This window comes from Vanellus vanellus (assembly GCF_965231255.1).
Source record: "Vanellus vanellus genome assembly, chromosome: 14".
NCBI classification, from domain to species: Eukaryota; Metazoa; Chordata; class Aves; order Charadriiformes; family Charadriidae; genus Vanellus; species Vanellus vanellus.
The window spans coordinates 2056221-2082970 of NC_138919.1; the positions used below are offsets into that span (position 1 = coordinate 2056221).

The 26750-nt window shown below is 55.9% G+C and overlaps 2 protein-coding genes across 2 annotated transcripts; one reads left to right on the forward strand and one right to left on the reverse strand.

The window, feature by feature from the left end:
* Window positions 1-1480: 1480 nt before the first annotated feature.
* Window positions 1481-14736, forward strand: CCDC78 (coiled-coil domain containing 78; the record flags this gene model as incomplete). The annotated part of the gene is made up of 15 exons (XM_082490638.1): window positions 1481-1504; window positions 1789-1911; window positions 2123-2209; window positions 2484-2663; window positions 5834-6001; window positions 6079-6129; window positions 6809-6897; window positions 7459-7537; window positions 8022-8147; window positions 9164-9375; window positions 9999-10170; window positions 10843-10886; window positions 12530-12596; window positions 14336-14436; window positions 14577-14736. 15 exons carry the CDS (start codon window positions 1481-1483, stop codon window positions 14734-14736), a joined length of 1683 nt encoding a protein of 560 aa, XP_082346764.1.
* A 1281-nt stretch (window positions 14737-16017) lies between these two features.
* ANTKMT (adenine nucleotide translocase lysine methyltransferase) lies at window positions 16018-19445 on the reverse strand (the record flags this gene model as incomplete). Its single annotated transcript, XM_082490717.1, has 5 exons — window positions 16018-16519; window positions 17132-17182; window positions 17749-17889; window positions 19051-19155; window positions 19272-19445. The coding sequence occupies 5 exons, from the start codon at window positions 19443-19445 to the stop codon at window positions 16331-16333; spliced, it is 660 nt and encodes a 219-aa protein (XP_082346843.1). The 3' UTR covers window positions 16018-16330.
* Between the last annotated feature and the right edge of the window lie 7305 nt (window positions 19446-26750).

The window sequence follows — 26750 nt, forward strand, 5'->3', positions numbered from 1 at the left end:
TGGGGACCTGTGCAGGGCTGAGAGACGGCATGCACCTGGGGAGCGGAGCTGCAGCTCAGCTCCTTCATGTGCTGGAGCACCCACTGGAGACTTCCAAGCCCCCTGGTGCTGTGGGCGGTGTGTGAATTTGGCTTTCTGCTCAGCAGTGGGTGTGAAGAGACTGTGAATTCTCATCAGCGCTTTCATTACCTTAATAAAATTACTTCAGGTCTGCTAAGTTCTTTTGCAGAAAAATAAGACATAATTGCATGTTTCGTTAGCTTCTCCTTCCCCCAAGCCCCAAAAAGAGCTCATCCCCTGGGTCTCACTTCCATGGCTGTTCATGAAATCCACGTCTACTACGGGATCTTCTCCAACAACCTGGACCAGGTGAGGAGCTGGTAAACTCTGCTCAGCACGCAGCTTCTATTAGTATGGCCCCTCTCCCTCTTTCATCCTCAGCTTTGACAGATACTAAGAAGTTATTCTGAGCTATGGTCTTTTTGAACGTTATATTGTCAAAGCTTTTCTGTAAGAGAGAAATTCTTACCTAAACTCACCCACTCTACAAAAATAGCAGTGATAATAAGCCCAAAATGAGGCGATTAAGAACTGGCATTTGCTTTACCCCATGGCTGCCATTCACCGAGGTCTGCCAGCGCTATCCACCACGTCTTAAGCTCTCCATTACCCTCACTCTTACACTGGCATCTCTGTTCAGGTACGCACTTGGGAGTTGTCCCATTCAGGCCTGGGTGGTGGTAGTTTGGAGTCAGCAGCAGTTTGTAGACCAGATTTAGCACTATCTGGGCTAATCTGAGATTTTTCAGCACATGCTTTACTTTGAAACTTGTATTTTTCCACATAGTGTCTCTGATGCAAAGTAGTAAATTGGGGAAGGTCTTTGCTGTCACCAGCTGTAGCCTGGTCAGAGCTCAAAGATCCTGATACCCTATGGATGGTTCATTGACACAGCAGATACAAGGACGGTAGAGATCAAGACAAAATTGCTTGGAAGGAAGTTGATGTTAGATGCTACTGGATGGTCTTGGAGTGGATGGTTGGCTTAATGGATTAATTAATGGGTTAATCAGATCCTAAATTCTCTAAAGATCCCTGCAATAGGGATGGAGGCCATCCCTACAGCCAGGTTTTGGGAACAGTCCATAATAGAAATGGAGTGGTACCTCCTAGCTGGCAACATTGCTTCACTGGGGGTGTCTGCTAAGCTTCTTGTCTCGGTATCTGCTGTGCGCTGTCTTAGGAATACAGAAACCTCCTGACAAGTGTCACTTCTTTTCCTGGGGTGGCAGTAATAATTGCCTCCACCTTAAGGTGGATCAGGGTGGATGCCACACCCACTAGTAACCAAAGTTGTTAGCAACATTGCTTGTGCCCTACCTCGAGGGAAAAGTTACTGCTGTAGAAACCCTTAGATCCTTCCTTCAGTCTTCAGCTACTGCCTGCCTGATACTGTGCAAAGATCCTAGGCTCCGGGCACATGGATTTTGCAGAGAACGAGAACGTAAGTACTCTGACAGAGCACGTGCAGCATCCTGGTAACAAAAATATAAGTATGATGGGTCCGCAGCCCCTTCCCGGGTCATGGAACCAGGGCTCTGCAAATGAAATCCTAGTTGCGGGAGGAAAACGGCAGCTGAAAATCCCATCTACAATCTGTTCAAGCTCTGAAAAACTGGCTACGCTGTGCTCTTCCACCAGCACTGCGGTGGGAGAATAGCATGGGGGAGAGGAGGGCTCTGCTGGCTGGCACCAGCTGTCGGAGCTGTTGTGTGTCTCTAGGTGCAGCTGCAGGATAGGAATGAGAGGCTGTACGGGCTCAGAGACCCACAGGAAAGGATGGGGAAGCTGGTTGGCTCCAAACCAGATGTGTCCGCCAGAATGGTCTTCAGTGAAGAGGAAAAGCTGAAGGTAAGACAAATACTTTAGGAGTTGGAGAGAACTGAGCTGTGATGGCGTGTGGGGCCAGTAGATCCGCAGCAGAAAATCTGATGGGAAACATTGGGGCTTCTTTTTAGAGGGGTATATGTTGTGCTCGCATTCCCTGGTGCGACCTGTTGAAACAGTATGTTGGCCTCAGAATCAGTCCATGGCCTTTAATAATGTCCTTTCTCTCTCCTAGATTTCCAAAGACCTCGTTGATCTCCAGATCGAGACAAACAAAATGAAGGAGCAGTATGAGACGGAGAACTTTGAGCTGAAAAATATGGTATCCAAAAGTGTGAAGTCGAGTTGATTCAGCTCTTCCAATACCTTTATCCAGAACTGCAGTTCGTTACACATCCATCTTTGCTTTGCTTGGTGTATTCTCCTGGCTTTAGCTAGAGCACTGAATCCCCCCCGACACCCCAGATACCATTAAACTCATGTGAAACTCATCCTTCACTAAGTCATAGCATATCAGAACATGTTTGGCCAAATAAATGCTCTGTGATTGCTGCTGGTCTCTGCCACAGTCTAATTCCACTGCCTTCCCTCTGCAGATCCTGGCCCTGGAGAACCGTGTGCAGGAGCTGGAGCTCTGCAGTGAGAAAGTCACCGGGGAGCGGGATGCCTTACGGGAACACCTGCACACTCTGGAGACCAGTCGGAAGGAGCTGGCGGATGAGTACATCATTTTGAAAAGCAATTACTTGGCCCTAGGCAAAGAACTGGACCAGGAGGTGAGACAGGCTGCAGTGTTGGCCCTGATGTTCTTGACTCCATCTCACATTTACCTGATCTACAGCCAGCTTGGTTGGCTTTGGGTTGCGTATCCATGTCGCAGCTCAGGTCCAGTAAGGTTTTGTCAGCTGTGAGACGGCATAGCTCAGGCATGGTTTTGTTTTCAGGGCCCAGGGATTTCATGTAACGTGGTCACCTTCTACCGGGGCTTGCAGAACCTGCTCTGCTTAGCACTGAGCCCACGCTGACCCATGTGCCGTGCTCTTCTGGGCACCCCGGTGTCGAGAGTCTCTCTCTTTTCACGCCACCCCACATCCCCATTGCTAGCAGTAACGAGGAGGTCACTGCAGGGCTGGTCTGAGTGCACGTTGCAGGTCCCTCTTGACTGCCAGCAGGCTTTGTTTCCCTTTTTTTCTGCATGGCTTGCGCAGGCTGCACGTGAACTGATTGTAGTCCCTCTCATTTCATATGGCAGCAGGAAGGGGCCTGGAAGTTTTTGAGGTTGGTGAGTTTATAAAAAGACCAAATGTAAGCAAGTTTCTGATTGTTCCTTAAAATATAGCGAATTTCCTGGTGACTGTTAGCTTAGCGATTATTAACTAAAGTATTTTGGACCCAGATTTATGTATTTCTTTGGCAAGAATAGCTATTTCAATAGACCTTCCTTTCTTCCCTCCCTCTCCCCCCTCCCACTTCTCCTTCTTTTTTAATTGAGTTGGATGACTGACACCCTCCTGCTTCCCTCCCCCGGCAGATAGCTCAGCTGGTTCAGCCAAATGACCTGGTTTACCGTGCTGGCCCTGTGCAGAGCTGTGGTGGGAAAATGTGGGGCTGGGACCAGGCATGCTGGTTTGGGCAGTGTCCAGTCTCTCTTCACAGCGAGCATCCGTCTGTAGAGCCCTGGTAGAGGAATATACGAAGTCATGGTCATCCCGTTGCAAATAAGTGAGTTAGTGACTCTTGCGAAGCTGTCATTTGTTTCCCGTAAGCTGAGAAATGGAAATTTCTTACGAGGAGGCAAGCTCAGCTGCTTGCAGGAGTGTGAACCCACCCCATCGTCCTGCCGGAGCACGAGGCAGAACGCGTGCAGCTGACTGTCAGCAAGGCAGCGCGCTGCTGAGGCACAAGTACCACCGGGCTGCGGAGGAATAGCTCAGCGTTCAGCAATCTTGGTTGCTTCTTGTCCCCAAGGGGGTGCAATATGTTAGGCAAAAAATGGGATATTCAGGTGGCTGACATCTCTGAATGATGGGTTGAACAGGTTGGTGGTAATAACACCCTGTTTTCATATGGATCCTGGAATCTTTCCACGAGTGAAAGCACAGGGATTCAGTTCTGTGCCTGGACAGCATCCTGAAGAAGTGGTGGAGGAAGGTCCAGAAGCCAAAGGTGAACTCCTTGGTTGTAATTCGTTTAGGCTGAGGATTTTACCCCAGTTTCTTGGCTCTGACTACCAAATATCCCTGCCTGAAGCTAAAGAGGCTCCAACTTGGCAGGCTGGGACTTGTCACGGCATGGGCCTCTCGCTCATTATTTTCCCAGTGCGGACTTTCCCAAAGGAAATGGGAAAAGCAGCCTGCGGTTCTGCCCCCTCCCCTTCCCCGCCGCTCTTCTGGGGAGACAATGAACCTTTTACACATTCCCAATTACAAGTGCTACTTGTGACCTTGCCAATATGTTGTCATGGCTGCTTGGCGCAGAAGCAGCTCGGCGAGCTCATTCACGGTCCCTTGTACGGGAACAGTTAGAGCCTCTGAATTGTCGCGGCCCCCATTGTAAGGCTCGATTCACACATCGCCCTGTGTCTGTCCCAGGCGAAGGAGCGCGGCGGAGTTGGCCTTGCCTGTCCCTTGGGAAGTGCCTTCCAGAAGATGCCAGTCAGGCACTTTGTGCCTGTTTTCTAACTCGCTGTAAATTCTTCCTTTTCAAGTCGCTGACCTTTTCTCAACTCTCCGTTTCCTCCTCCTCTTTTGTTCGGCAGGCTTATGCTCGTCTGCAGCGGCGGTACAAAGTGAGGCTGTCGGAGGGAACCCAAATGGCTGTGAACCCCGGTTCCGCGCCGGGGTTTTCCCTCGGAGCCGGGCCAGGCTTGGGAGCACAGGGGAGGCAGCGAAGCCCATCGCAAACCTGGGACTGCCTCTTTCTTTGGCTAAGCTGGTACTTCTGCGCTTGTGTGACCCCCTCTGATCAAATTGTCAGGGCTGACAGCTGCAGATGGATGGTTTTCGGTTGGAGAACAAGCAGCCTGTCTCTGCGTAGCTGTCACTTTTCACAGCTGTATATCTCACCTCTTTGTCAGCCTCTTTTCTCCTCTCCTCTCTCCCTCAGCCCACCCTGTGCTATCTTTTGATAAGCTATTCTCTCCACGGATGACTCAGATGACCTCTGCCTCCCATCCTCCTGATTCACTGCCATGGTAACAATTACTCAAGCTTGTCCCCAGTCATAAACCCCATCAAAGCTTTGTTATCTACATAGAAACCCTCCCGTGAGACATGAATTCCCCCAGTGTTCCTTCCAGATCACCTGTAACAGAGCCTTTCTCATTCAGATCCTCTTTATCTTTTGGAAATGTGTCACTTCACACCAGCACCCGCTTTTGAATCTCGCTGCCTACACCGGGCTGTGGGCTGGCTGCTGCTGGAGGGATGCATTCAAACAAAACTGGAATTAGCTGGGTGGTGTCAGCCTAGACGGATGGAGATTTGGCCCTTCTCTTTCTTACATCATGGAGCCCAGCACTGTTCAAAGCCATCGAGTGGGGAAAGCCATGCCTTGAGGGTTTGGGAAGCTGCGTGGAGGGGGACAGGGTTAGCGTGAGGACGGAGGCTGGAGGTCAGGACACAGTGGTGGTGGCAGAGCTGTGCCCAGGGCTGGGCTGGCGCCGGGATCTGTATCTGAACGCGAGAATGAGATGGGCAGTGGGAGTAAGGTTACCTGTCAATAATCCTGATGCCTGGCAGTGATACTTACCCCACATTTCCCTGAGAATTAAAAAATCACTGATATCTTTGGACATATGAGAGACAACTAAAAATAAAGCTTGCTTTCAGGAGGGGATGCGAGTGCCTGCTTCGTGTATGCACCAAGAGCGGCGGGTATGTGCTGAACACGTGGAGCCGGAGAGGCAGGATTTCAGAAGCTCTTTCCTTCTCGTTTGACCTGGCAGGTCATGAAGAATGAACAGCTTGGCCTAGAGCTGCTCAATCTGGCCAATGCCAGGAGCACCCTTCTCCGCACAGAGAGCAACCGTGCCCCCGCCACGGCCGATGAATCCTCTGCCGAGCTGGAAAGAGTGCGAGCAACGGTGCACCGTCTCTCAGCTCAGAAGGTGAAAGTAAGGACCCCTCTGCCCTATCACTGGCCCCTTGGAGAAAAGGAATCTAACAGGCACCTTCTTCTGTCTCTTACTAGCCAGAAGATGTAGTTGCCTCTGAACACGAGCAGCAAAAGCCGGAGAGAAACGTGAGTGTGTGTGGGTCTGCTCCTGGATCCATGGGGAAGCAGAGGGGGGAATTTATTCTGAGTGTGGCTGGCACCTCCTGGTGCTGACTTGAATTTTGTGGATGAGCTGATGCCTTGGTTTATTTTAAAATTTCTTTAAGCTGTGCTGTTGAAAAAACGAGACCAGAATAACTCTAGCTCTTGTGCAAGCAAAAGCTGAGAGAGGGCAGCTGTGGTTCCCTTGGTCAGTGCCTCTGGGTGAACAGAGGCAGGAGTTTAAAAGCCAACAAGTGCAGAGGACACATGTTTATTTTCTTCTTGCCTATACTCGAGAAAGATGGGGGTGATAAAGCACCCGCAACTGAGAGCACTGAGATGCTCCCTGCTTCATTCCCACCTGCAACCTGCACGATACCAACTTGGGCTCCGCCACCAGCTCCCACTGGGAATCTGACTCTCGGAGCGAGACTCTCCTGTGGGGGAACAACACGTGCACTTCCATGTGCCCTGTTGTCTCCAGAGCACACACCGCTTCTGCTGTGCTGACCAGGGCAGTGGTCACTCCCAGTTAAACCTCTCCTTTCCCCAGTATGTCACTGCTCAGCTGGACTTGTGCTCTTGGAGGCTCTCCTCACTTCTTCCTTGTTCCCTCTACTTAGCTCAGCCCTCTGTCTCATCTTCCTCTTCATTTGTCTCTCAGTTGCTTGGAAACCAGGATCACATAAAAGTGGAGCTTGAAAAACTGAAGAAAACTTATGATTCGCAGCAGCAGAATCTGGAAGAGAGAGTGTGAGTGTTTGAGGGCACGTCCTTCTGTTTAGCTGGGCATTTATGGAGCTCGTTGCAGCTGAATTTGATCCTTGGGCACAGGAGAGGAGGCAGCCTGCCTTTGGTGGGGTTCAGGGTGGGGAAATGACAGTTCACCCTTGGAAGAAGTGAGAACTGGAAGCAAAACCTGATGGTTTTGAGGCTCTTAAGAGGGTTAGCCATCTGCTTAAAAGTGTTTAGGTACCGGACTGGTCTGTGCATCTCTGAAAATCCACCTTCAGTGACACACTGGCCAATGTGTGACAGCCCAGAGATGAATCCAGCCCTAGACCTTACCCCCACAGCGATTCTTCCATCGACAGGCTGGGATGGGGTTGGTGTCTTGGCAAGGGCTGACACCGGAGAACTAGACCCTCTGACTGGGGAGGACATTCACCTTTGGCTGCGAGAGCTCTGTGGCCGCTGGTTGGCAGACAGCTGATGGGGTCTGGCATCCCATAGTGATTTCCTTCTCAAAGCTGGCTTGTATTGAACCTATGGAGAAGTTTGGGGGGTTAAAAACACACCTTCTTGTGTGCCCAGGATCACGATGGGGAAGGAGCTGCAGGAGGCAAAGGGAGCGATCGGGGACACCCAGCGCGAGCTGGCGGAGCAGTCAGCGGTAAGGGCAGGCTCCCTTCCAGCACCCACAACCGCCCCTGCTCACTCACTCTTCCTGGGTGCCATGCGCTTCTTCTCGACCTAGCAGGGGACGGATGTCTTGTACTGAGGTACTGTGACATGTCTCCCTCTCCAGAGAGTTTGTCATACCAAGGTGCTCCTCCCTGCGCAGTTTCCTTCTCCAGGGATGCGATGCACGTGGTGGAAGGTGCTGCTTGCCACAGGTGGTGGGAGGAATTTTGTTCACAGATATTTAGAAAGAGTTGGTGAGATCACCGGGTGGGGGGAATTGTAAATGCCAGAAGGTAGCAGGGGAATAGAGACTATAGACATTTCCAGTGGGCTCCTGGGAAAACCCAGGCCCTTCCCAGCTCTAGTGAAGCTGAATATCTGGATATGAAGTCCCCTGTCTCTTATGGAGCTTCTTAGTGCCCCTTGCTTGGCCAGGGGATGAGGGCAGCAGCTAGCATGTTTGCTGTGCCTAGGTGCTGCTCACCTCCCAGAGCCAGCTCCAAGAGGTGGAGGCGGAGAACTCCCGGCTGCAGCTCCAGCTGAAACAGCTGAACGAGGAATATCGCTCCCGGCTCATGCAGTACATCAAGGATGTGGCGGTGGGTACCCCCAGCCCTAGGAGCTCCCCTGGCCTCGGGAGGTCTCTCCATGCTGCTTTTTCCCCTCCTTGCTGGGCTGCCGAGCAGAGCAGGCAGTGGGGCTTGGGGAGCCGTGCTTGCAGCTGGAAGGGGGCTCGGTGCCCGTGGCTTGGCCTGGGGTTGGAGATGCCAGCCCCCCTCCTCACCCAGATTTCCTGTATGGCCACGCAAAAGGGTCTATGAGTTTCTGCTGGGACTTTTCTTGGTCGGATTACTTGGATTGAAAGATCTTCTTATTTACAATGGCTGCCTTCCAGTTGGCTTCTAATCGCCATTGCCCTGACAACGTCCCACGGCAAGCCAGACGATGCCACTTCTGGCTTTGTCGCCGCCTCCATGGTGACTCTGCTGTTGTCCCCGCAGGGAGCTCTGCCAGCCTCCATGGTCGGCTACAGAGCCCTGTAACGCCAGTGCCTGGGACCCGCTCTGGGAAGACATAGAGTAGGGCCCCCAGAGCATGGTGAGGACTCGGCACAAGGCAGGCGTTTCAGGCAGGTTCAGGCATGGATACCTGATTATATTGACCAGTGAGACCAGGAAGAAATTTCTTTCTACCCTCCTAGGTAGCAACAAGCGGGTTTTGGCACGAGGTTCCGTGTCAGGAGAAGGCACCACAATGTGTGGTGATGGATCAGGATACTAATCAAAGCAATTTTTACTATTAAGACTAGTTTAATTTCTAACAAACCGATCTTGAAGCATCTCCTGGCTAGCAGAGAGAGCAGGGCATGGTGGAAAGAATATGGGACTAGAGATGGTAACTCGATGCCAACTCATGTTTCCCTAGGCGGGTCACTGATGCCTTCTCTATCTTGAAGGGCCATGATGGAAGTTAATTAGTCTTTCCTGCTCTTAGAAAACATGTCTTAGAAAACCTGGGAGCACAAATATGTCTGGACCTTCTCTGTGTGAAATGGGTTTTGTGCCTTAGGGAACGAATTGATCACCTTGATTTCTTTCTCTGTATGTTTAAAAAGGACTACATGGACAGCAAATCCAGCAGTGTGACGGAGCCTAGCAAAGCCCCAGCTGATTACGCTCACATGAAACGCTTTGTGGACAGCATGCTGAAGGATATCAGGGCTTCCTACAAGACCCGGGAAGAGCAGCTAGCTGGAGCAGCACGGGGCTACAAGAAACGCATGAAGAACTTGGTCAAGAAGCATGAGAACCTGCTGATCGCTTACGGGTAGGGCTAAGCCAGGGTCTGGGCTACCTCTGTCTCTTCAGCTTATTGCTAAGGACCAACTGGAAGTGCCCCGTAGCACCCAGCCCCTTTGCTGAGAGGGAGGCAAACAGGGCTCCAGGTGGAGTAGAGGATCTGGAGTGCATGTTTACCTCCAAGCCAGGAGGAAGGTGTCTCCTGCTACACGTGAGGGTGCTCTGGATACCCTGGAGCTGCTTGGCATGTACATTTCTCCCATGTAAAATTTAGGTCGAGAGATTGATTCCACGTTGGATGGTGTGGAAATGCAGAGGTACCACAAATAACTCCTGCCTCCCAGCCCATCTCTGCGGTGTTCTCAGCTCTGCTCCACAGCTCGCTCAGCAGCTTGGGCTGTGGGAAGCAGCAGAAATTCTTGTGGCATAAAAGCCACAAATAGCTCTAGGACAAGCTCCCTTCAGAAACGCTCCCAGGAATATTGTGCATACTGCGGGGCTCTCCCACTTACCCTTTGCCGGTGGACTGGCTCTCGGTGGCCAGAAGCCAGCAGACCCCAAGTGAATGGTACCTCCAGCAGCAGCAGCAAAGTGCTCAGTGCTGTTACCTAACCAAAGCTACCAGGGACTAACCCCTCTGGCACGTTACAGGCTCCAGCGAGAGCAGATCCGGTCCTTGGGCAGCAGCGCTATGGATTGTGGCCCTGCCGAGCTCCACTTTTCCATCACAGACCCAGAGCTGCTGACAAACACAACCCGGGAGCTAAATCGGCTGCGGGAGGAGAAAGCAAAACTGGAGATGCAGCTGCATGAATTGCAGAAGGTGGTGGCTGGACTGCTGGCTTTCTGTGGGGGTGAAACTGGGGGGCGGTGGGGAGAGTCTCACAAGCAACAGATTCAGCCCCTTCCTTCGGCATTCCCTGGGGGTTTGCTGTGTCTGCTTGCTCGCTTTCTCATTTTGGGGAAGAGGTGGGGTGTCCAAGCAGTCCCCTCATTGCTTCAACCCTGTTGCATAGGGGTGAGTTACAGTTAGATCCAGGAGGCTGAGCAGCCCCATAGATTTGGGTCACGGAGCTCTGGGAGGGCTGAGGAGCAGCAGATGTTAGGGGAGAGCTGCCAGGCCAGCAGACTCACTCACTGCTAAAAAATAGGTGAGTAGGGGAGGATAGGATGGGGTTTTCTGTTCTTAAATGCCTTTGCCTCAGCCTGAATAGCTAAATGAGCAGGAGGCCACGGTCAGAAACACACCAGTCAGCCCCACGTCCTCCCACTGGTTCTACCTGGACTGAGATGTGTCTCTTGGCTTGCGTGAGATACATTTATTTAAAAATTAAAAGGATGAGAGACCTAAATCTTAAGATGGTGCTACACATACTTCCTTGCCAGGCCGCTGGTGGCTGTTAGAGTGCTAGGATATGTTGTGCCACTTCGAAGCGGCAGGGAGAATTGCAATGGTGTAATGCTTACAGGAACGCTGTTCTTCCTTTGCCTTCAGAAAAGACGGCAAGAAACCTCTGCCTTTCCGCTGTCTCCTGAGCAGTAAGTGCTGTTTGTTTCCCAGGATATTTGTAATTGTGAATTCTCCTTGCTGGGTGGATTGAGGAGTCTTTTCTGCTTTACTTGGAGATGGTAATAAACAGGGAGAAAGCGAGCTGATAGGGACTCATCTGAGAAGAAAAGCCAGCTGTCGGCTCCGTGCAGCGTTTCCTGCCCTGAAATGAGTTGGTCATTTAGGCCTTGATCCAAGAAAGCTCTTAAGCACATGTTTGATTTAATCGTGTTTTTAGTCCCGCTGAAGTTAAGCATATGCCCGAGTGCTTTGGTGGATCACAACCTGAGAAAAGCAAGTGAAACGCCACCAGTTTGGGATGGTCTTGTTTCTCCTCCCTGCCAACACACAAGCTGGGCTGGAACCCTTAGGTCACCCTGTACTGACACCTCCCTGGCTTCCCAACATGTCCTTTATTTACTCATTTTTGATGGGCCTCTTCCCCCTGCCCCGTTATTCTGTTGAGACTCTATCAACTGTAGCGGTGGAGAGGTGGAATGAAGTGCAGGAGAAATCCCAGCTGGGATTTTTCAGCCTTTTAAAATGTGGCAGCCTAGAAAATACGTCAGGTATTTCACTAACTGGATGCCAGCACTGAGGAGTCGGTCAGTCAATGCTTGAGCCACTGCGCTCTGCAGGAGCATCTTAGAGAAGAGCTGGAGCCTTAACCAGCCTCTGCCGTGCTGAAAAAATAGCAGCGATCCTTGAAGAGATGCATTAATTTTGGCAGATTTGTCCCAGGAATGAGACAGAGAAGTACCAGAACCTGCCTTTTAGTGATGCATCTTGTTAAGGTTTTTATAGCTGCCAAGAGACTCTATGCACTTGAAATGCTCATTTTCTGTGTGCTGATGGGTCTTACCCATGCCATTACCTCATTCCTCTAGCTGGAGACCTGAAGCCTGGTGCTACCGCAGCACTTCAGCCATGATTACTGCTGCTTCTCGTCTTTATCGGCTGCGCGGCTTCCCTGTTTATTGTTCCCTTTGCTTCTGCTCCCATGAAATCTCAGCCATGATTTCCCATGTGCCTGGGCCGGGAGGTTGCAGCCACCAGAGGGAACTCTGGCAGTCGCGGCGGAGCCGCTCTTGAGCACAATGCATTCCTCCCTTCATACAACCCAAATTCCCCCAGCGTCAGATGTGACCTGTATTTTGCTTATTCAGACTGGGACAGAATAGGAAGAACTTTCCCACGGCTGGGCTGCACAGACAGCTCACCTATCGTGCTCGGCAGCCAGAACGGGGTGGGTTTGTGCTCCAAAACGTGAAAAGCACCAGCGTTTGGCATTGATCGCTCTCTATTTCCATCAAATTCAGTGTCAGGTTAAGGACTCTTTCTGCGCGGAGTCCTCTGATGCGTGAGTGTTGATGTGAACTTGGAACAAACCCAGCCGTCACAGCGGGGAATCCCAGGTTGGCAGAAGGGCTGCGACTCTCGTGCCCGGGCACAGGGATGGTACTGCATGCCCTGAAGAAGTCTAGGGCGTCGGGAGAGAAAAAAGTTCATGGTGCTGAGGTTTATGGTCTGATGGACGCGAGTTATGTCCAGGCCCTGAACAGAGCTCTGTGACCTGTGGATGGGCTGGATTGGAATGTCCGGAGCATGATCAAAATCTGCTTTTCTCTCCTAGGCGGCTGGAGGAGGAGGGCTGGGCAGAGGTCAGGAACCAGCTCCGGGAGTTTGCACGCACCACCCAGGTAAAGGTCTGGAACAGCCTGTCTGAAAAAAAGCTTACCCCCTACCCACATGTCAAAGATGTGATGCCTCAGGTCGGTGCTGCCCTGGGGCCAATATGCTGCTCCGGGCTGGAGCAGGGAAGCTTTCCACGGAGCCTTGCTGTGGCTTTGGCTTCAGCCCACCGAAATGACGCGAGCAGGTCCCCGGCCGGTTATGTTATCAAGGTTGTACTTTCCCTGCTACTAAAAGAACGAGAGCAGCCTTTACCAGCTCATTGCTGGATCGTATTGCTCCCTCTTTTGTTTCCGCACAAGCATTTAGGCACCTGTATAACAAACTGGGACTATATTCGACCTGTTTCAAGTCCAGTTTGAATGTGAATCACCTTCCCAGTCTGGTCCCCCCTGGGTGCAAAGATATTTATGCCACACTTGGGCATGGGATGGCCCAGAGCTGGGAGGAGAGCTCTCCATCTGCAACGCTGCTCTACGGCACCCGTGAAACCGTGGTGATGCTTGGTGGGAGCGCGCTTGGCTGAGGTGGGGGTTGCTGTCCCAGTGATGGCAGCAGTGGGGAGAAGGGTTGGTGTTGGGATGCCCACCATGCTGACTGCCACTCGAGGGCTTTGCAAACAGAGCAGAGGTTCGGCTTTCTGTGGTGGACAAGGCTATAGATGTGCTACCACCCCATCTTCCATGTTGTGCCTTTCTCTGTCCACAGTGACTTGAGGAAGGGCTTCACCCTCCTCTGGTCACTTAGAGCTAAACACCTAAATGGTGTGTACCTTTGCGGCCAAAAGAAGGGAGATGGCACAGCTGAGAGGCCGGAGTGCTGCAGTGGGAGCAGGTCCTGCTCCTGCATCTCCGGGGTGAGCTCAGTCAAGCACCTCAGATCCTCCTAGTGACACAGGGACTGTGCCGCTAACTTGGGTAAGATGATGATGGGGCTGGAGGAAAGCTGGAGAGGGACTTTTTGCAAGGGCATGTAGTGATAGATGAGGGGTAATGGGCTCAAACTGGAAGAGGGCAGATTTAGATTAGATATTAGGAAGAAATTCTTGGCTGTGCAGCTGGTGAGCCCCTGGCCCAGGTTGCCCAGAGAAGCTGTGGCTGCCCCATCCCTGGAGGTGGTCAAGGCCAGGTTGGACGGGGCTTGGAGCAACCTGGGCTGGTGGGAGGTGTCCCTGCCCAGGGCAGGGGGGTTGGAATTAGATGGGCTTTAAGGTCCCTTCCAACCCAAACCATTCTATGATTCTGTGATTCTATGATCTACTGCCCAGAGACACTATGCAAAAACCAAGTGTTTTTTTTATCTAAAAGGGAAAGTTGTTTCCCTTTTGCAACAACCTACCAGTGGAAAGGCGTGAAAGCTCTCTGTGTCCAAGTGCCGATTCTAGCGACTACTCTACCTGTTGTCTGTGAAGCCTCTGGGACAGTTAACAATGGTTTTGGCAGGCAGGGGTTGCTGCCTGTCCTGGGCTGGCCCTGGCCCCCCATGCCTGTGCTCTGGCAAGGGAAGGCTGCCCGGTCTGTCCCGCCGATGCCCCAGAGTGGCGGTGCCTGCAGAACACTGTGCTAGTGTCACCAGGCTCCCTTCCCCACGCGCATCAGTTTTCGGTTGCTTCTGTAGCCTAACGCCAAGCGGTGCCGGAGCTGAGTGATGGGGAAGCGGTCGGTCTCGCCTGGCAGAGAGGGACTGAGCAACGTCACTCCCATCTCACAGAGCTCCCTGTTTTCTCTGTGTTTCCTTGCCTCTCCAGGAGGATTTGGAACAGGAGAGGAGTCAGCTGCTGGCTAGGGCGGTCGTGGCAGAAGAGCAGGTGTCGGAGCTGCAGGAATACATAGATAAGCATCTTGCGAGGTGAGATGGTAGCATCCTCCTTCACACGTTCTCTGCTTTGTGCTCCAAGTTTATCTCCCAGGCTAATTGCCGGCAACATCGCCGGGCCTGCCGCGCTGTCGGCTCCTGACCTTGCCGCTGCCTTCCCACGGTGCTGCCAGCACAGCTGATGTCCCGCGGCACATCCAGCTGTGCGGGCAGCTGCCACCATCCCTTGCTCTGCGGGGCAGGAGGGGGCAGCGTCTGGCCTGCTCCACCATACGTCTCCTTCCCCGTGTGCTCACCCGTCCTTCCGAGGAAGCTAAGAGAGGGATTGCCTAAAATCTAAAGCCTTCCAGCATGCCCTGATCTATGCTCCTTTCTCCTTGGCTCATCACGCTCCGAAGCAGGGAGAACAGCTGCTCGGGCAAGAAAGGGTGAGAACAAGCAGGGCACGTCTGTCGGAGCAAAGGTCCAACTCTGGCCCTCCGTAACACCCCAGCCAGCTCAGCTGTGGTCTCGGGTCAGACTCGCAGCCTTGTTGCTGGTACCGTTACCTGGCAGAGCTGACAAACGCCTTTTCCTTGGGAAAAGGCTGCGGCTTTATATCTGCCGGGGCTCAGATGCCAGCGCGGCTCAGTGCCTGGGCTGGCTGCTCTGTGTTAACTGACACCGCGTGTCCTTTGCAATGCAGCAAACACCAGGCAAAATGTCTATTTGTGTTTATCGCTCCTGTGTGTGAGCTATCGGTGGGATTGTGACCACACGGGCAACGATGGTGCTGCTCCCTCCTTGCAGGTACAAGCAGGAGATCCTCCAGTTGAGGAAGGTCGCTGGCAGCAAGGTGCCACGCGCGCTCAGTGCTGGGGCGGCTGATACTCACTCGCTGCCCAGAGCCAAAAGGACCGTCAGCCACCAACCATAGCTCTCCACCACAGCTCCGAGAAGCGGCACGATCATAGGAAAGAGGAGGATTTAAAAGGAGAGGGCTTTCTGCTGTGTAGGCTGGCCAGGGCGAGTATCCTTCCCTGGCTGAGAGCTGGGAGGCACAGCGAGGGAAACCACGTGGGTGTTCTCAGTCTCAAATTAACAGTACTAAAATGGGACGAGACAACTGCGTCTCGTCTATCCTCTGACCCCTCAGCTGGAGGAATTCTGCTGGTTCCCCAAGCACATCACGCCTCGGGACACGAGGTCAGGTTCCCAGGCAGCTTTTTACTGCGGAGCTGCAGGGACAGGTTCCCATTCCTGCCGTAATGTTTCTCCTGGTCAGACCTAGACCGGAGTCCAAGGGCTAACTCTGCTCCCGCCTTTGCTCCCCTCTCAGCTTCCAAAAGATAAGGGCTGGTTCAAGCTAGACTTTAGTCCAAGAAGTTAGACAAAGGGCATGAGCTGCTCTTTTATGGTGGGAAAACCTTTTTTTCCTCTGTGTTTAAGCGCAAAAGGGAATGCTATCTAAGGTGAGCAGGGCCAAACTGGATCCTTCAGCGGGAGGTGAGCTGGACAAACTCCCTCCTGAGCCGCCTTCAAAGGGACGGCGGAGCAAAGCCTGAGGCTGGGAGCAGCGGCGGCTCTGGCTCCAGGAGCACCCTGCGGCTCAAAGGCAAAGCAAAGGTCTTGAGGGAAGAACCGTACAAATGTTTATTGTGAAAAATTAACTAGAAAATAAAGTAGCAAACATAAAGAGGCACTGGAGATTTAGCCCTTAAATCCTGTCATAATTCCAGGATCTCTAGGTTGGATTTTCCTCTCCTTTGCTTTCCCCCAAAGCGCCCACTCTTTGGAAGACGAGGAGGGACCACCACCCTGCAAGTCCCTGGGGAAAAAGCTTGGCCAAGCAGCCTTCTCGCTGCTGTCCTGAGCTGAGCCCAAGGGCCGGAGAGGCTCTGACCCCTACCGCTGCTGACCCTTAATGCCAGGCTTAACGAGGCTGCCGTTAGACGGGGGTTCCCTCCGCGCTGCTCTGCGCTGCTCGCCGCACCTCCTTCATGTCATAGGCCCAGACCTGCTCCAGCCCCTGCCCAAGGGTGCTGGTGGGGGTCCAAGAGGGGAAAGGGAAACGTCCAGCCACCACCCGGGCTTCGTCGGGGAGTTCTGCAAGGAGCTTGGCAGCTAGGGGAGGTTTCTGGGGAGAGAGAGACAGCCACGGCCAGGCGGCCTTAAGAAAAGTCCCAGAGTGACAGTGCCACCAGGGACAACAGGGCAGCTTCTCAGCACGGCTGGTGGGTCCCAAGAAGATGACATCAACCGAAGACCCTTCCAATACGCAGGGCTGGTGCTAGCTCTGTGTATGGTTGGGAGTAGGGCCAGGTAACAAGCAACAGGACCAGAAGAAAGGGTCTCAAGTCGCGCCAGGGGAGGTTTAAGACAGATATTAGGAAAAAATTCTTCACCGAAAGGGCTGTGAAGCATTGGAACAGGCTGCCCAGGGAAGTGGTGGAGTCGTCATCCCTGGAGGGATTTAAAAGACGTGTGGACGTGGCGCGTAGGGGCATGGTTTAGTGTGGACTTGGCAGTGCTGGATTAACGGTTGGACTCGATCTTAAACGTCTTTTCCTACCTAAATGATTCTATGAATCAGAGTGGTGCTGAGTACCAAACCACTCGCTCACAGCAATGCCCGCTTGGCCTTATTTTTTAAAGAGTCTTCGCCACCGTCCCAGACCGTCTCCCTTTTCTAAGGAAACCCTCCCTTGAGCTCCCTCGGAACAAGTCGGGGTGCGAAGGACTGACTTACCACGCTGGGGGCCAGGAACACGATCACATTGTGGCAATCGGAAAGATTCACCTTAAAAAAAAAAAAAAAAAAAAAAAAAAAAAAAAAAAAAAGGAAAAGGGGAATGAAAGAAGCAACAGGGAGAGGGGGAGCTGGGGGGGAACCATTTGAGTGGCCCAACACCTTGCAGGCAATCTTCTGAACCTCGGAGGAAGCAAAGATGCCCCACAATGTGTGGGATGGGGATGTGCTGGTGTGACAGGGAGGTGGGTGTGAAAGCATCTGCCTCCAGCATTGTCCCAGAACCACGCTCCCTGCTGGTTTTTCTCCAGTGGGGCTGCGGTACTGATCCCAGCTTTAGCAGCACATCTCTGATGGCCACCATGCACCAGCAGCACCTAAGACCTCTTCTCAAAGCCGCTCTAAGAAGGACCGCTGCCGCCTGTGCAACCAGCAGCCAGCCATGGGCTGATGTTCCCCTGGGAAAAGGATGATTTTTCGGCCTCTTGGGAGCAACGTGGCTTGGGGAAGGAGCAAGCAACCATGGGCAAAGCCTGGCTGGAGATGCGCACCGAGCCCTGGCCCTGCCCTAGCTACAGCCAACCCTGAGCGCAGCCAGACCCTCGGGATGCTGTTACCTTCCACAGATCTTGCTTCAGGAAGGAAACCTTCCCGTGGTACCCAGCCTTCCAGGCCCGGTAGTTGGAGAGACACAGCAGCCAAGGATTGAGCTCATAGCCAACGGCTGGTCTGAGACCTTGCTTATAAGCCTCTACCACCTGGAGAAAGAGAGAGTTGCAACTGAAATGAACCTGGGTGTTGAGTTTGGGGGACAATTTGGGGGGCCAGGGGCTGTTGCCCAGCTCCACTCGCTCCCTCCTGCTGGCTCATGGGCAGGGTGACCTCGATCCTCGGAACCTTCCAGGTACAAAGGCTCTTTCCTCCTAGATTTGTTGTTCCCACCCTGCTCACTGCGTGTGATGCCTTCTAGGACTGTCTAGGACCACCAAGGGCTGTCTATAGGGCTGTCTAGGACCATCTAGGGCTGTGTAGGGCCTTCCAGAATTGTCTATAGGGCCATCTAGGGCCTTCTAGGACCATCTAGGACTGTGTAGGGCCTTCCAGAATTGTCTATAGGGCCATCTAGGGCCTTCTAGGACCATCTAGGACTGTGTAGGTCCCTCTAGGATTGTCTATAGGGCCATCTAGGGCTGTGTAGGGCCACCTAAAACCATCTAGGCATGTCTATAGGGCCTTGTAGGGCTGTATAGGCGCTTCTAGGTCTATCTAGGGCTGCATAGGGCCATCTAGGTTTGTCTACAGGGCAGTCTAGGGCTGTGTGGGACCATCTAGGGGTGTCTATAGGGGTTTGTAGGGCTGTATAGGGCCCTCTAAAACCATCTAGGGCTGTGTAGGCCTACCTAGGTTTGTCTATAGGGCCATCTAGGGCTGTGTAGGGCCACCTAGTATTGTCTATAGGGTAGTTTAGGGCTGCACAGGGCTTTCTAGGGTTGTCTATAGGGCCATCTTGGACTGTCTAAGACCATCTAGAACCATCTAGGGCAGTCTGTAGGGCTGTAAAGGGCTTTCTAGGACCATCTAGGGCTGTGCAGGGCCATCTAGGGCCGTCTATAGGGCCTTGTTGGGCTGTATAGGGCCCTCTAAAACCATCTAGGGCTGTGTAGGGCCATCTAGGGTTGTCATAGGGCTGATAGGGCTGTGTAGGGTCATCTGGGACCATCTAGGGCTGCCTGGGACCATCTAGGGCTGCCTAGGACTACCTAGGCTGGTCCAGAACCACAGCCAGAAGCCGGGGGGGGGGGGGGTGGTGTGGTTGGGGGGCTCCCACCCACCCTCCTGGTGAGCGTAGCCCTTTGCCCGCCCCGGGGCAGCCCCGAGTCCCCCCCGACCACCCCCCCGTGTCCCCCCCGTCCCCTTACGAGCCGTCCATCTCCCGATCCCAGGTCCACCGTCTTCCCCGAGCGCCCCCGCAGCAGGGCCAGGGCGTTCGCCACTTGCCGGGGGCCGGAGGGCTGGTAGGGCACCTGGGGGCGAGTGGGGGGGGGGGGGGAGGGCGATCAGGACCGGTGGGGGGGTGGTCCCCACGGTGGTGGCGGTGGCGGAGGCGGGGGGGGGGGGGGGGGTCGGGCAGCGGCTATACCTGGAGCCGCAGGGGGACCCGTCGGAAGCCGGGCATCAGCAGGACGGCCCAGGTAGCCCAAGCGGCCACCCCGCTGGCCACCGCCAGTTCCAGCAAGCCCCGGCCACCCAGCCGGGTCCCCCCTCCGGCCTCTGGGTGTCCCCACGCCGCCTCCCCCGGCTCTTGCGGCTCCATGGCTGCCGGAAGGGGTGGCCCCTCGCCCGCCTTCCGCCGCCGCCGCTCCCCGCCCCGCCGGGCACCGGCACCGCGGGGGGACGGAGGGAGTCCCCGGGGCTGGTGGCACCGGGGGGGGGGGGGTCCCCTTCTCCCCTTCTCCCCTTCTCCCCTTCTCCCCCCGACGGGGCTTTGTGTGCGGGGCGGGGGGAGGACCGGGCGTGGGCGGTTGTGCGGGGTGGTGGGCGGTTGTGCGGGGCTGTGTGCGGTTGTGCCGGGGTGTGCATGGCTGTGTGTGACTGTCCACGGTGGTGTGCGGTCGTGTGTGGCTGTACGCGGCTGTGCACGGTCGTGTGTGGCTGTACACGGTGGTGTGCGGTTGCGTGTGGCTGCACACAGCTGTGCACGGTGGTGTGTGGCTGTGCACAGTTGTGTGTGGCTGTACGTGGTCATGTTCAGTTGTGCAGGGCTGTGTACGGTGGTGGTGCGTGGTCGTGTGTGGCTGTACACGGTTGTGTGCAGTTGTGTGTGGCTGTGCACGGCGGTGTGCAGTTGTGCGGGGCTGTGTGCGGTTGTGCAGGGGTGCGCACGGTCGTGTGTGGCTGTACACTGGTGTGCAGTTGTGTGTGGCTATATGCAGCTGTGCACGGTCGTGTGTGGCTGTACATGCTGGTGTGCAGTTGTGTGTGGCTGCACATGGCTGTGCATGGTCGTGTGTGGCTGTGCACGGTGGTGTGCAGTTGTGCACAGTTGTGTGTGGCTGTACATGGTCATGTGCAGTTGTGCAGGGCTGTGTACGGTGGTGGTGTGTGGTCGTGTGTGGCTGTACACGGTTGTGTGCAGTTGTGTGTGGCTGTGCACGGTGGTGTGCAGTTGTGCGGGGCTGTGTGCGGTTGTGCAGGGGTGCGCATGGTCGTGTGTGGCTGTACACTGTGGTGTGCAGTTGTGTGTGGCTGTATGGAGCTGTGCATGGTCGTGTGTGGCTGTGCACGGTGGTGTGCAGTTGTGCACAGTTCTGTGTGGCTGTACGTGGTCATGTGCAGTTGTGCAGGGCTGTGTACGGTGATGGTGTGTGGTTGTGTGTGGCTGTATGTGGTTGTGTGTGGCTGTGCACAGTGGTGTGTGGTTGTGTGTGGCTGTGCAGGGTGGTGTGTGGTTGTGTGTGACTGAGCACAGCAGTGTGCAGTTGTGTGTAGCTGTACGCGGCTGTGCACCGTCATGTGTGGCTGTGCACAGTGGTGTTGTGTGGTGGTGTGTGGCTGTGCACGGCCTTGTGCAATTGTGCACAGTTGTGTGTGGCTGTACACAGCTGTGCACAGTCATGTGCAGTTGTGCGGGGCTGTGTGTGTCTGTGCATGGTTGTGCCTTGGTCCTGTGTGTTTGTGCAGGGTTGTGTGCGCTTGTGCACAGCCACGCACTGGTGGCCATGGCTGTGTGTAGTTGTGCAGGGCTGTGTGCAGTTGTCCAGGGCTGTATGTGGCTGTGCACAGCTTTGTGCGGCTGTGCGCAGCTGTGCGCAGCTGAGCATTGTTGTTTGAAGCTGTGTATGGTTGTGAGCGGCTGTGTATGGTAGTGTGTAGTTGTGCAGGGCTGTGTGTGGCTGTGCATGGCTGTGTGCGGCTGTGCTCAGCTTTGTGCAGCTGCGCACGGTTGTGCATGGCTGTGTACAGTTGTACACGAATGGGCGTGGTTGAAATTGTGCATGGTTGTGTGCAGTTGTGCATGGTTGTGCGTGTGGTTGTGCATGGCTGTATGTAGCTGTGCTCGGCTTTGTGCAGCTGTGTATGGTTGTGCATGAATGAGTGTGATTGAAATTGTGCATGGTTGCGTGCAGTTGTGCACAGTTGTGTGTGGTTGTGCATGGCTGTGCGAGGTTGTGCACGGTTGTGTGCAGCTGTGTACGATTGTGCATGGTTGTGCACGGCTTTGGGCAATTGTGCGTGGTTGTGTGCAGTTGTGAACAGCCGTGCACGCTTGTGTGTGGCTGTGCACGCCTGTGTGCGGTTGCGTGTGGCTGTGCACACCTGTGTGTGGTTGTGCAGGGCTGTGCACGCCTGTGTGTGGTTTTGCACTGCTGTTCCCAGTTGCGCCTGGTTGTGCAGGGCTGTGCACGGTTGTGTGCGCGGCTGTGCGCAGTTGCTGACACTTGTGCACGGCTGTGCGCGGTTGTTGGCGGCTGTGGGTTTCCTGCTGAGATGGAGCGCAGACTGTGGGAAAATTCCAGCCTGTGGGAAGCGGAGGGGGGGGTGGGGAGAGGAGGCGTGGGGGGGGGCAGCCAGCCCCCCGCAGCCGCTGCCCACCCGCAATTAATAATAATAAAAAAAACCCAACAACCCACAAAACAACCCGAACCCGGGAACAATAACGCCTCAATTAGGGCCGCGGGCGCACAAAGGGCAGGCGGCTTCTCTGCCCGCGCCGCCGCGCGCATCATCTCGCCCGGGGTCTCGTGGCCATCGCCTTCCTCCCCTGCACACCCCCCACCCCCCCAGCCTTGGGGTCAATATTTTGTAGGGTTCCAGCGCCGTATCGGGGTGTCCCCCGAGAGTTTGGGGGGGTCCGTGTGACCGCCAGCAGCGCGCCGTGCCCTCGCCGTGGGGCAACCGGCCACCTTGCGGTCCCAGGCGTGACTGGGAGTGGAGGAGGGACCCCTGTGGGGCAGCCCCAGTTTGGGAACGGCTTTGGGGTGCAGGAGAGCGGGATAGGGGAGAGGGCTTCCCGCCTCCCCACCCCCAGGGGCTGGAGACCCCCTTTCCCAAAGGAGCCAACGCAGGGAGGAGCTGCCAAAAGCGAGTGCGCCTTTCTGCTCCCATCTCCCTCTTATTTATGGGAACCCAATGTTCTGCCCTTGGAATGAGGGCGCACCCGCGTGTGCTCCACCCTCCAACCGAGGGGTCCCCCTTAACGACAACCAGACCCCGTTAACCGCGTCCACCCCGGCGCGGCGATGGGGCTCCCTACACCGTCCCTACACCTTGCGTAGAGCCCAGAAATACGGCCCGGGGCCGTCTCCCCTCTCCACCCCGCTGAAGGGCCCAGGGCAGCCACGGCCAAATCGGGGGCCAGGGGGGATTCTTCCGATTTTCCGGTGCTCGCTGGCAGGTGGAGCCCGTTAAGGCTGAGACGGAGCAGAAAATCGGAGGAAATAGGAGCTGGGGGAAGAGGGGAGGGCCGGGGGGCTGCGGAGGAGGACGATGGTCCGTGGGGATGGAGCTGCTCCTCGAGGGCGGCTCGAGGCCCCCCTGTGATGCTGCAGAGCAAATTAATTAACGAAGCAATTCCCAGGCAGGGCTGAGCCTTCCTCGCTGGGCCCCCTCCCGCGAGACTCAGCCGGGGCTGGCGGGGAAAGCCGGGGGGTGGCGGTGGCCACCAGCATCCCCGTCTGCCCCAAACCCCAGGGTGTCCCGCAGCATCCCCGAGCAGGTGGCCGTGCGAGGGGGGACCAGTTGGGATGCGCCGCTGGAACCGAAGAGCTTTTAATCCGCCCTCTTCCCAGGGCAGTTTCCCCCTGCCGGGGCCGCGGCGGCTGCAAAGCAGCCCTGACCGCCAGGAATTTGTCGCTATGCGCTGGGAAAGCTCCTTCCCGCCAGCTGTCGGTGGCTCGGCCGGCCGAGCGCAGGCGCATTGGACCAGGGCGAGGGGCCACAGGGGCCCCGCTGTGGTCCTGCCGCAGTCCCGAGCATCCCTGCCCGGCACAGGGATGATGTGGGATCAGCCTTGGCCCGGCCAAAGAAAGGGGGCTCGGAGCAGCCCCCTTACCCCAGGGCTTTGGGGCACAGCTCCCCGAGGGGTGCCAGGGTTGGGGGGGTGGCAGTGTCCTTGGGGGGGTCACCAGGGTCTTGCGTTGCCTCTCATTGAGGGCTGTGGGGCAGAGCTCGCTCCGTCCTGCCCCAGGGCTTGGGCTGTGCCCCCCCGTGCCCCATGCGGGCACCCTAAACCTGCTGCCGGGCATCCCCTGACCCCAGGGTATCATCCAACCCTATGGGACATCTCCAAACCCCGAAGGCCTCATCCTGACTTTATGGGGCATTCCCCAGTCCCAGTAGCATCCTGCCAACCCTATGGGGCGTCGCTGCACCCTGGCGGCCTCATCCTGATCTTATGGGGCATGCCCTGGTCCCGGGGGCATCATCCTGACCCTATGGAGCATCCCCTAGTGCCCGGAGCAGCATCCTCACCCTATGGGGTATCCTTGAATGCCAGGGACTCATGCTGACTATATGGGGCATCCCCTGGCCTCAGGGGCATCATCCGGACCCTATAGGGCATCCCCAGGTCCAAGGAGCATCATCCTCACCCTATAGGGTATCTCCTAACCCCAGGGACATCATGCTGACCCTATGGGGCACCCCCTGGCCTCAGGGGCATCGTCCTGACCCTACAGGGGCCCCCTTGGTCCCAGGGTCATCCTTCTGCCCTATGCCAGCTCCTGGGCCCCGGGGCACTGTGGGCAGAGCAGGCAGGGCAGGCAGGGTGCCCAGCCATCCCCAGGGTGGACGCAAGGCCTGTGAGTCCCCGCTCGGGGCCGGGGGCCACGGGGCCGGGGGATGGCCGAGCAGGGGACGGCTGCCTTTGTGCCTTCCCTTTGTGCCCCGCGATTCACACATTTGGGCTTTTATCCGGCAGCCGGGAAGGAGGAGGGCAAAGGAGGCAGGAGAGGGGGGAGAAGGGCCGGGGAAGCAGGGGGGAATGGCGGGAAACGGTGTCTCCTTTTGTGCAACCGGGATGGGGACGGGGACCTGGGGACACCTGGTCAGTGCGTTTTGCCATCCCGGTGTGGACACCCATCGGCAGCGTGACCGTGTCTGTGTCCCCCTGCCCCGACGCCTGGGTCAACGATGGGGCTGATCCCGCGGGATGAGGAGCCCTGGGCACCTCCCCAGGCACGTTTCCACCCGGGGAGCCGGTTTTGGGGCGCTGCTCCCCATGGCGTCCCCGAACCCACCGTTGCAGGTGAGGGACGTTTGGAGCGGGTCTGGCTGGACCATGCCCAGGGATGGTGCAGAGAGCCATACCAGGTGGGGCATCGCGATGCCCACAGCGGGGGGGACCCTTCCCAGGGCTCGCAGGGTGCTGCCACAACCCTTCCCCATTGCCACCGCTCTCTCCGAGCCCGGTTGAGCTCCGGCTGCCCCTCCAGAGCCCCCCAGTTCCCATCTGGTTTGCCCAAAGCAGCCCCCAGCCTGCTCTCTCCCCGCCGCCGCTCTGCCTCCCCCGACATTTTCCATCCCGCGGAGGAAATATTAATGAGGTTGGAGTTTGTCTCATTGTGCTTTTTACCCTCTGTGGCCATGCTCCGTGCCAAGAGGCCGGGCAGGAATTTGGCTTGGCCAAAGCCGGACTTTGCTTTCGGGATGATGCTCGGATGACGGGTCCCGGGGAGATGGGGGATGCCCAGGCTGGGGGATGCCTGGCAGCCCCGAGCAGCGAGGAAGGGCCGTTATCCCCATCCTACAGTGGGGAAACTGAGGCACCGGCTCCCTGATGTACGTCCCGTCCCCCCCCTGCTGTGGGACTGTCCCGTAGGAAGCGTTTGCGCCCTGGCCGGGACCCAGGCGCCGCGGGAGCCGGCAGCCACGGGAAGCGCGGGCGGCCGACCCAACCTGACACGGGGGGCAGAGGGCACCGAAAACAGCACGAAAACCTCCGCGGCAGAGAACGAGCAGGATAACAGCCCTTTCCGTCGCAGCAGAATGAGCTGGTTTGGCCAAATAAACAGATTTGAAGAAAAACAAGGGGTTCTGCTGCTGGACAGAACGCCGCCGGATGCTCGGCGCATTAAACGCCATAATTTAGCCGAGAGGAATGCGCCGGATTGCAGCGGGGTCGGAGCAGCCGTGCTCTATCCCTGGGGCGTATGGAGGATGCCGTGGGCAGCACAATTCCCTTTGCACCTCATTTATTACTTTTCCAGCCTCTTTTTTCCTCCTCCGCTGGGTTTCCCACTCCTTCCCCCTGCTTCGCTCGGCTCCTGCTCACTGCCAAAATCCGGGGCTGGGGGGGGTGGGATGTTGGCATCCGCAGCGTGGAGCATCCCACCTCCCCCAGGGCCAGATCCTGCCTTCGGACCCAGCCTGGCCCCAAACTGAGTACCAGCCCTTTGGCAGCAAAGCATAAAATAAGCATCGGGGGCTTTTTCTCGAGGGAAAACATGTGTTGCGTATCGAAGCCACCGGGAAGGCTCGCAGCAGTGAGCTCACAGGCGAGGTCTTATCACAACCGGATCGTTTTATACACACACACACACACACACACTCACACACACACATATATATATATATATAATTTAACTCCAAAGCCCGCAGCACTCTTCGGAAATGGTTTCTTGGCAAGGAAAAGCGCGGTATGGTCAGCAGGGGCACCAAATACCCGGCGGTTCAGCCTGGCTAGTGTTGTTTGAAAAGGTGTTCTTGAAAAAAAAAAAAAATATATTGAAAAGGTATTAAAGCACACGCTGACGTGTGCCGTGAGCCCGTCTCGGGGGGTTTGGGGGGCTCAGGGGGCTGAGCTTTTCCAGCGCTGAGCCCCTGTGGGCGTCACTGGGAGGAGAGGAACCCGGCTGAGGTTCCCGTGCCTCGTCCGCGGGTGGGGGTGCCATACCCCAACCCCGGCCGGGTGTCCCCTGCCCCATCTCTGGCTGGGGGGGACCCCATGTTCCATCCCTGGCCGGGGGTCCTGTCCCCCTCACCACCACCAGAGGAGCGGGAGTCAGCAGCCGGGGGGGCTGGGGGGGGAACTGGAGCCCCAGTGGAGGGGGACAGCGGTGGGGTGGGAGAGGGCAGGACTGGGATGGCGGCGCGGCGCGGCACAATGAGGCCTTGTGGCTGGCGGCTGTGACGAGAATCGGCGCTGACAGCGGCTCCGCCAGCGGGGTCACCCACCCGGCATGGGGCCACGCCAGCCCCAGCCCCCGGCCCCGCTCACTCGGTGCTGCCTGGGGAGAGGAACCCCAAAGTGACCCACCTCTGGGACACCAGGGGTGCAGCATTTAGAAATACCGATATATCTCTCACTATATATAGATATATAAATAGTAGGGCTCTTTCCAGCCCCCTCCCCCCCCCCCCAGTTGGTGCTGGTGCCGGGGGAGGCAGAGCTTCACGCCGTGGCACACACCGGCACCGGCACTCACCTGCAGCGAATTGGTGAACATTCGGCTCAGCTTTTTTTTTTTTTTTAAAAAAAAAAGAGACGCACACGCTACAAATACAGCTTAGTTTATAAAAACAAAAACAAAAACAACAAAATGAAAAGTCACAAATTTGGTATCGTTATCACTTTAGTGCACATACGATGCCCCTCCCACCCCCACGGTCAAAAATATCC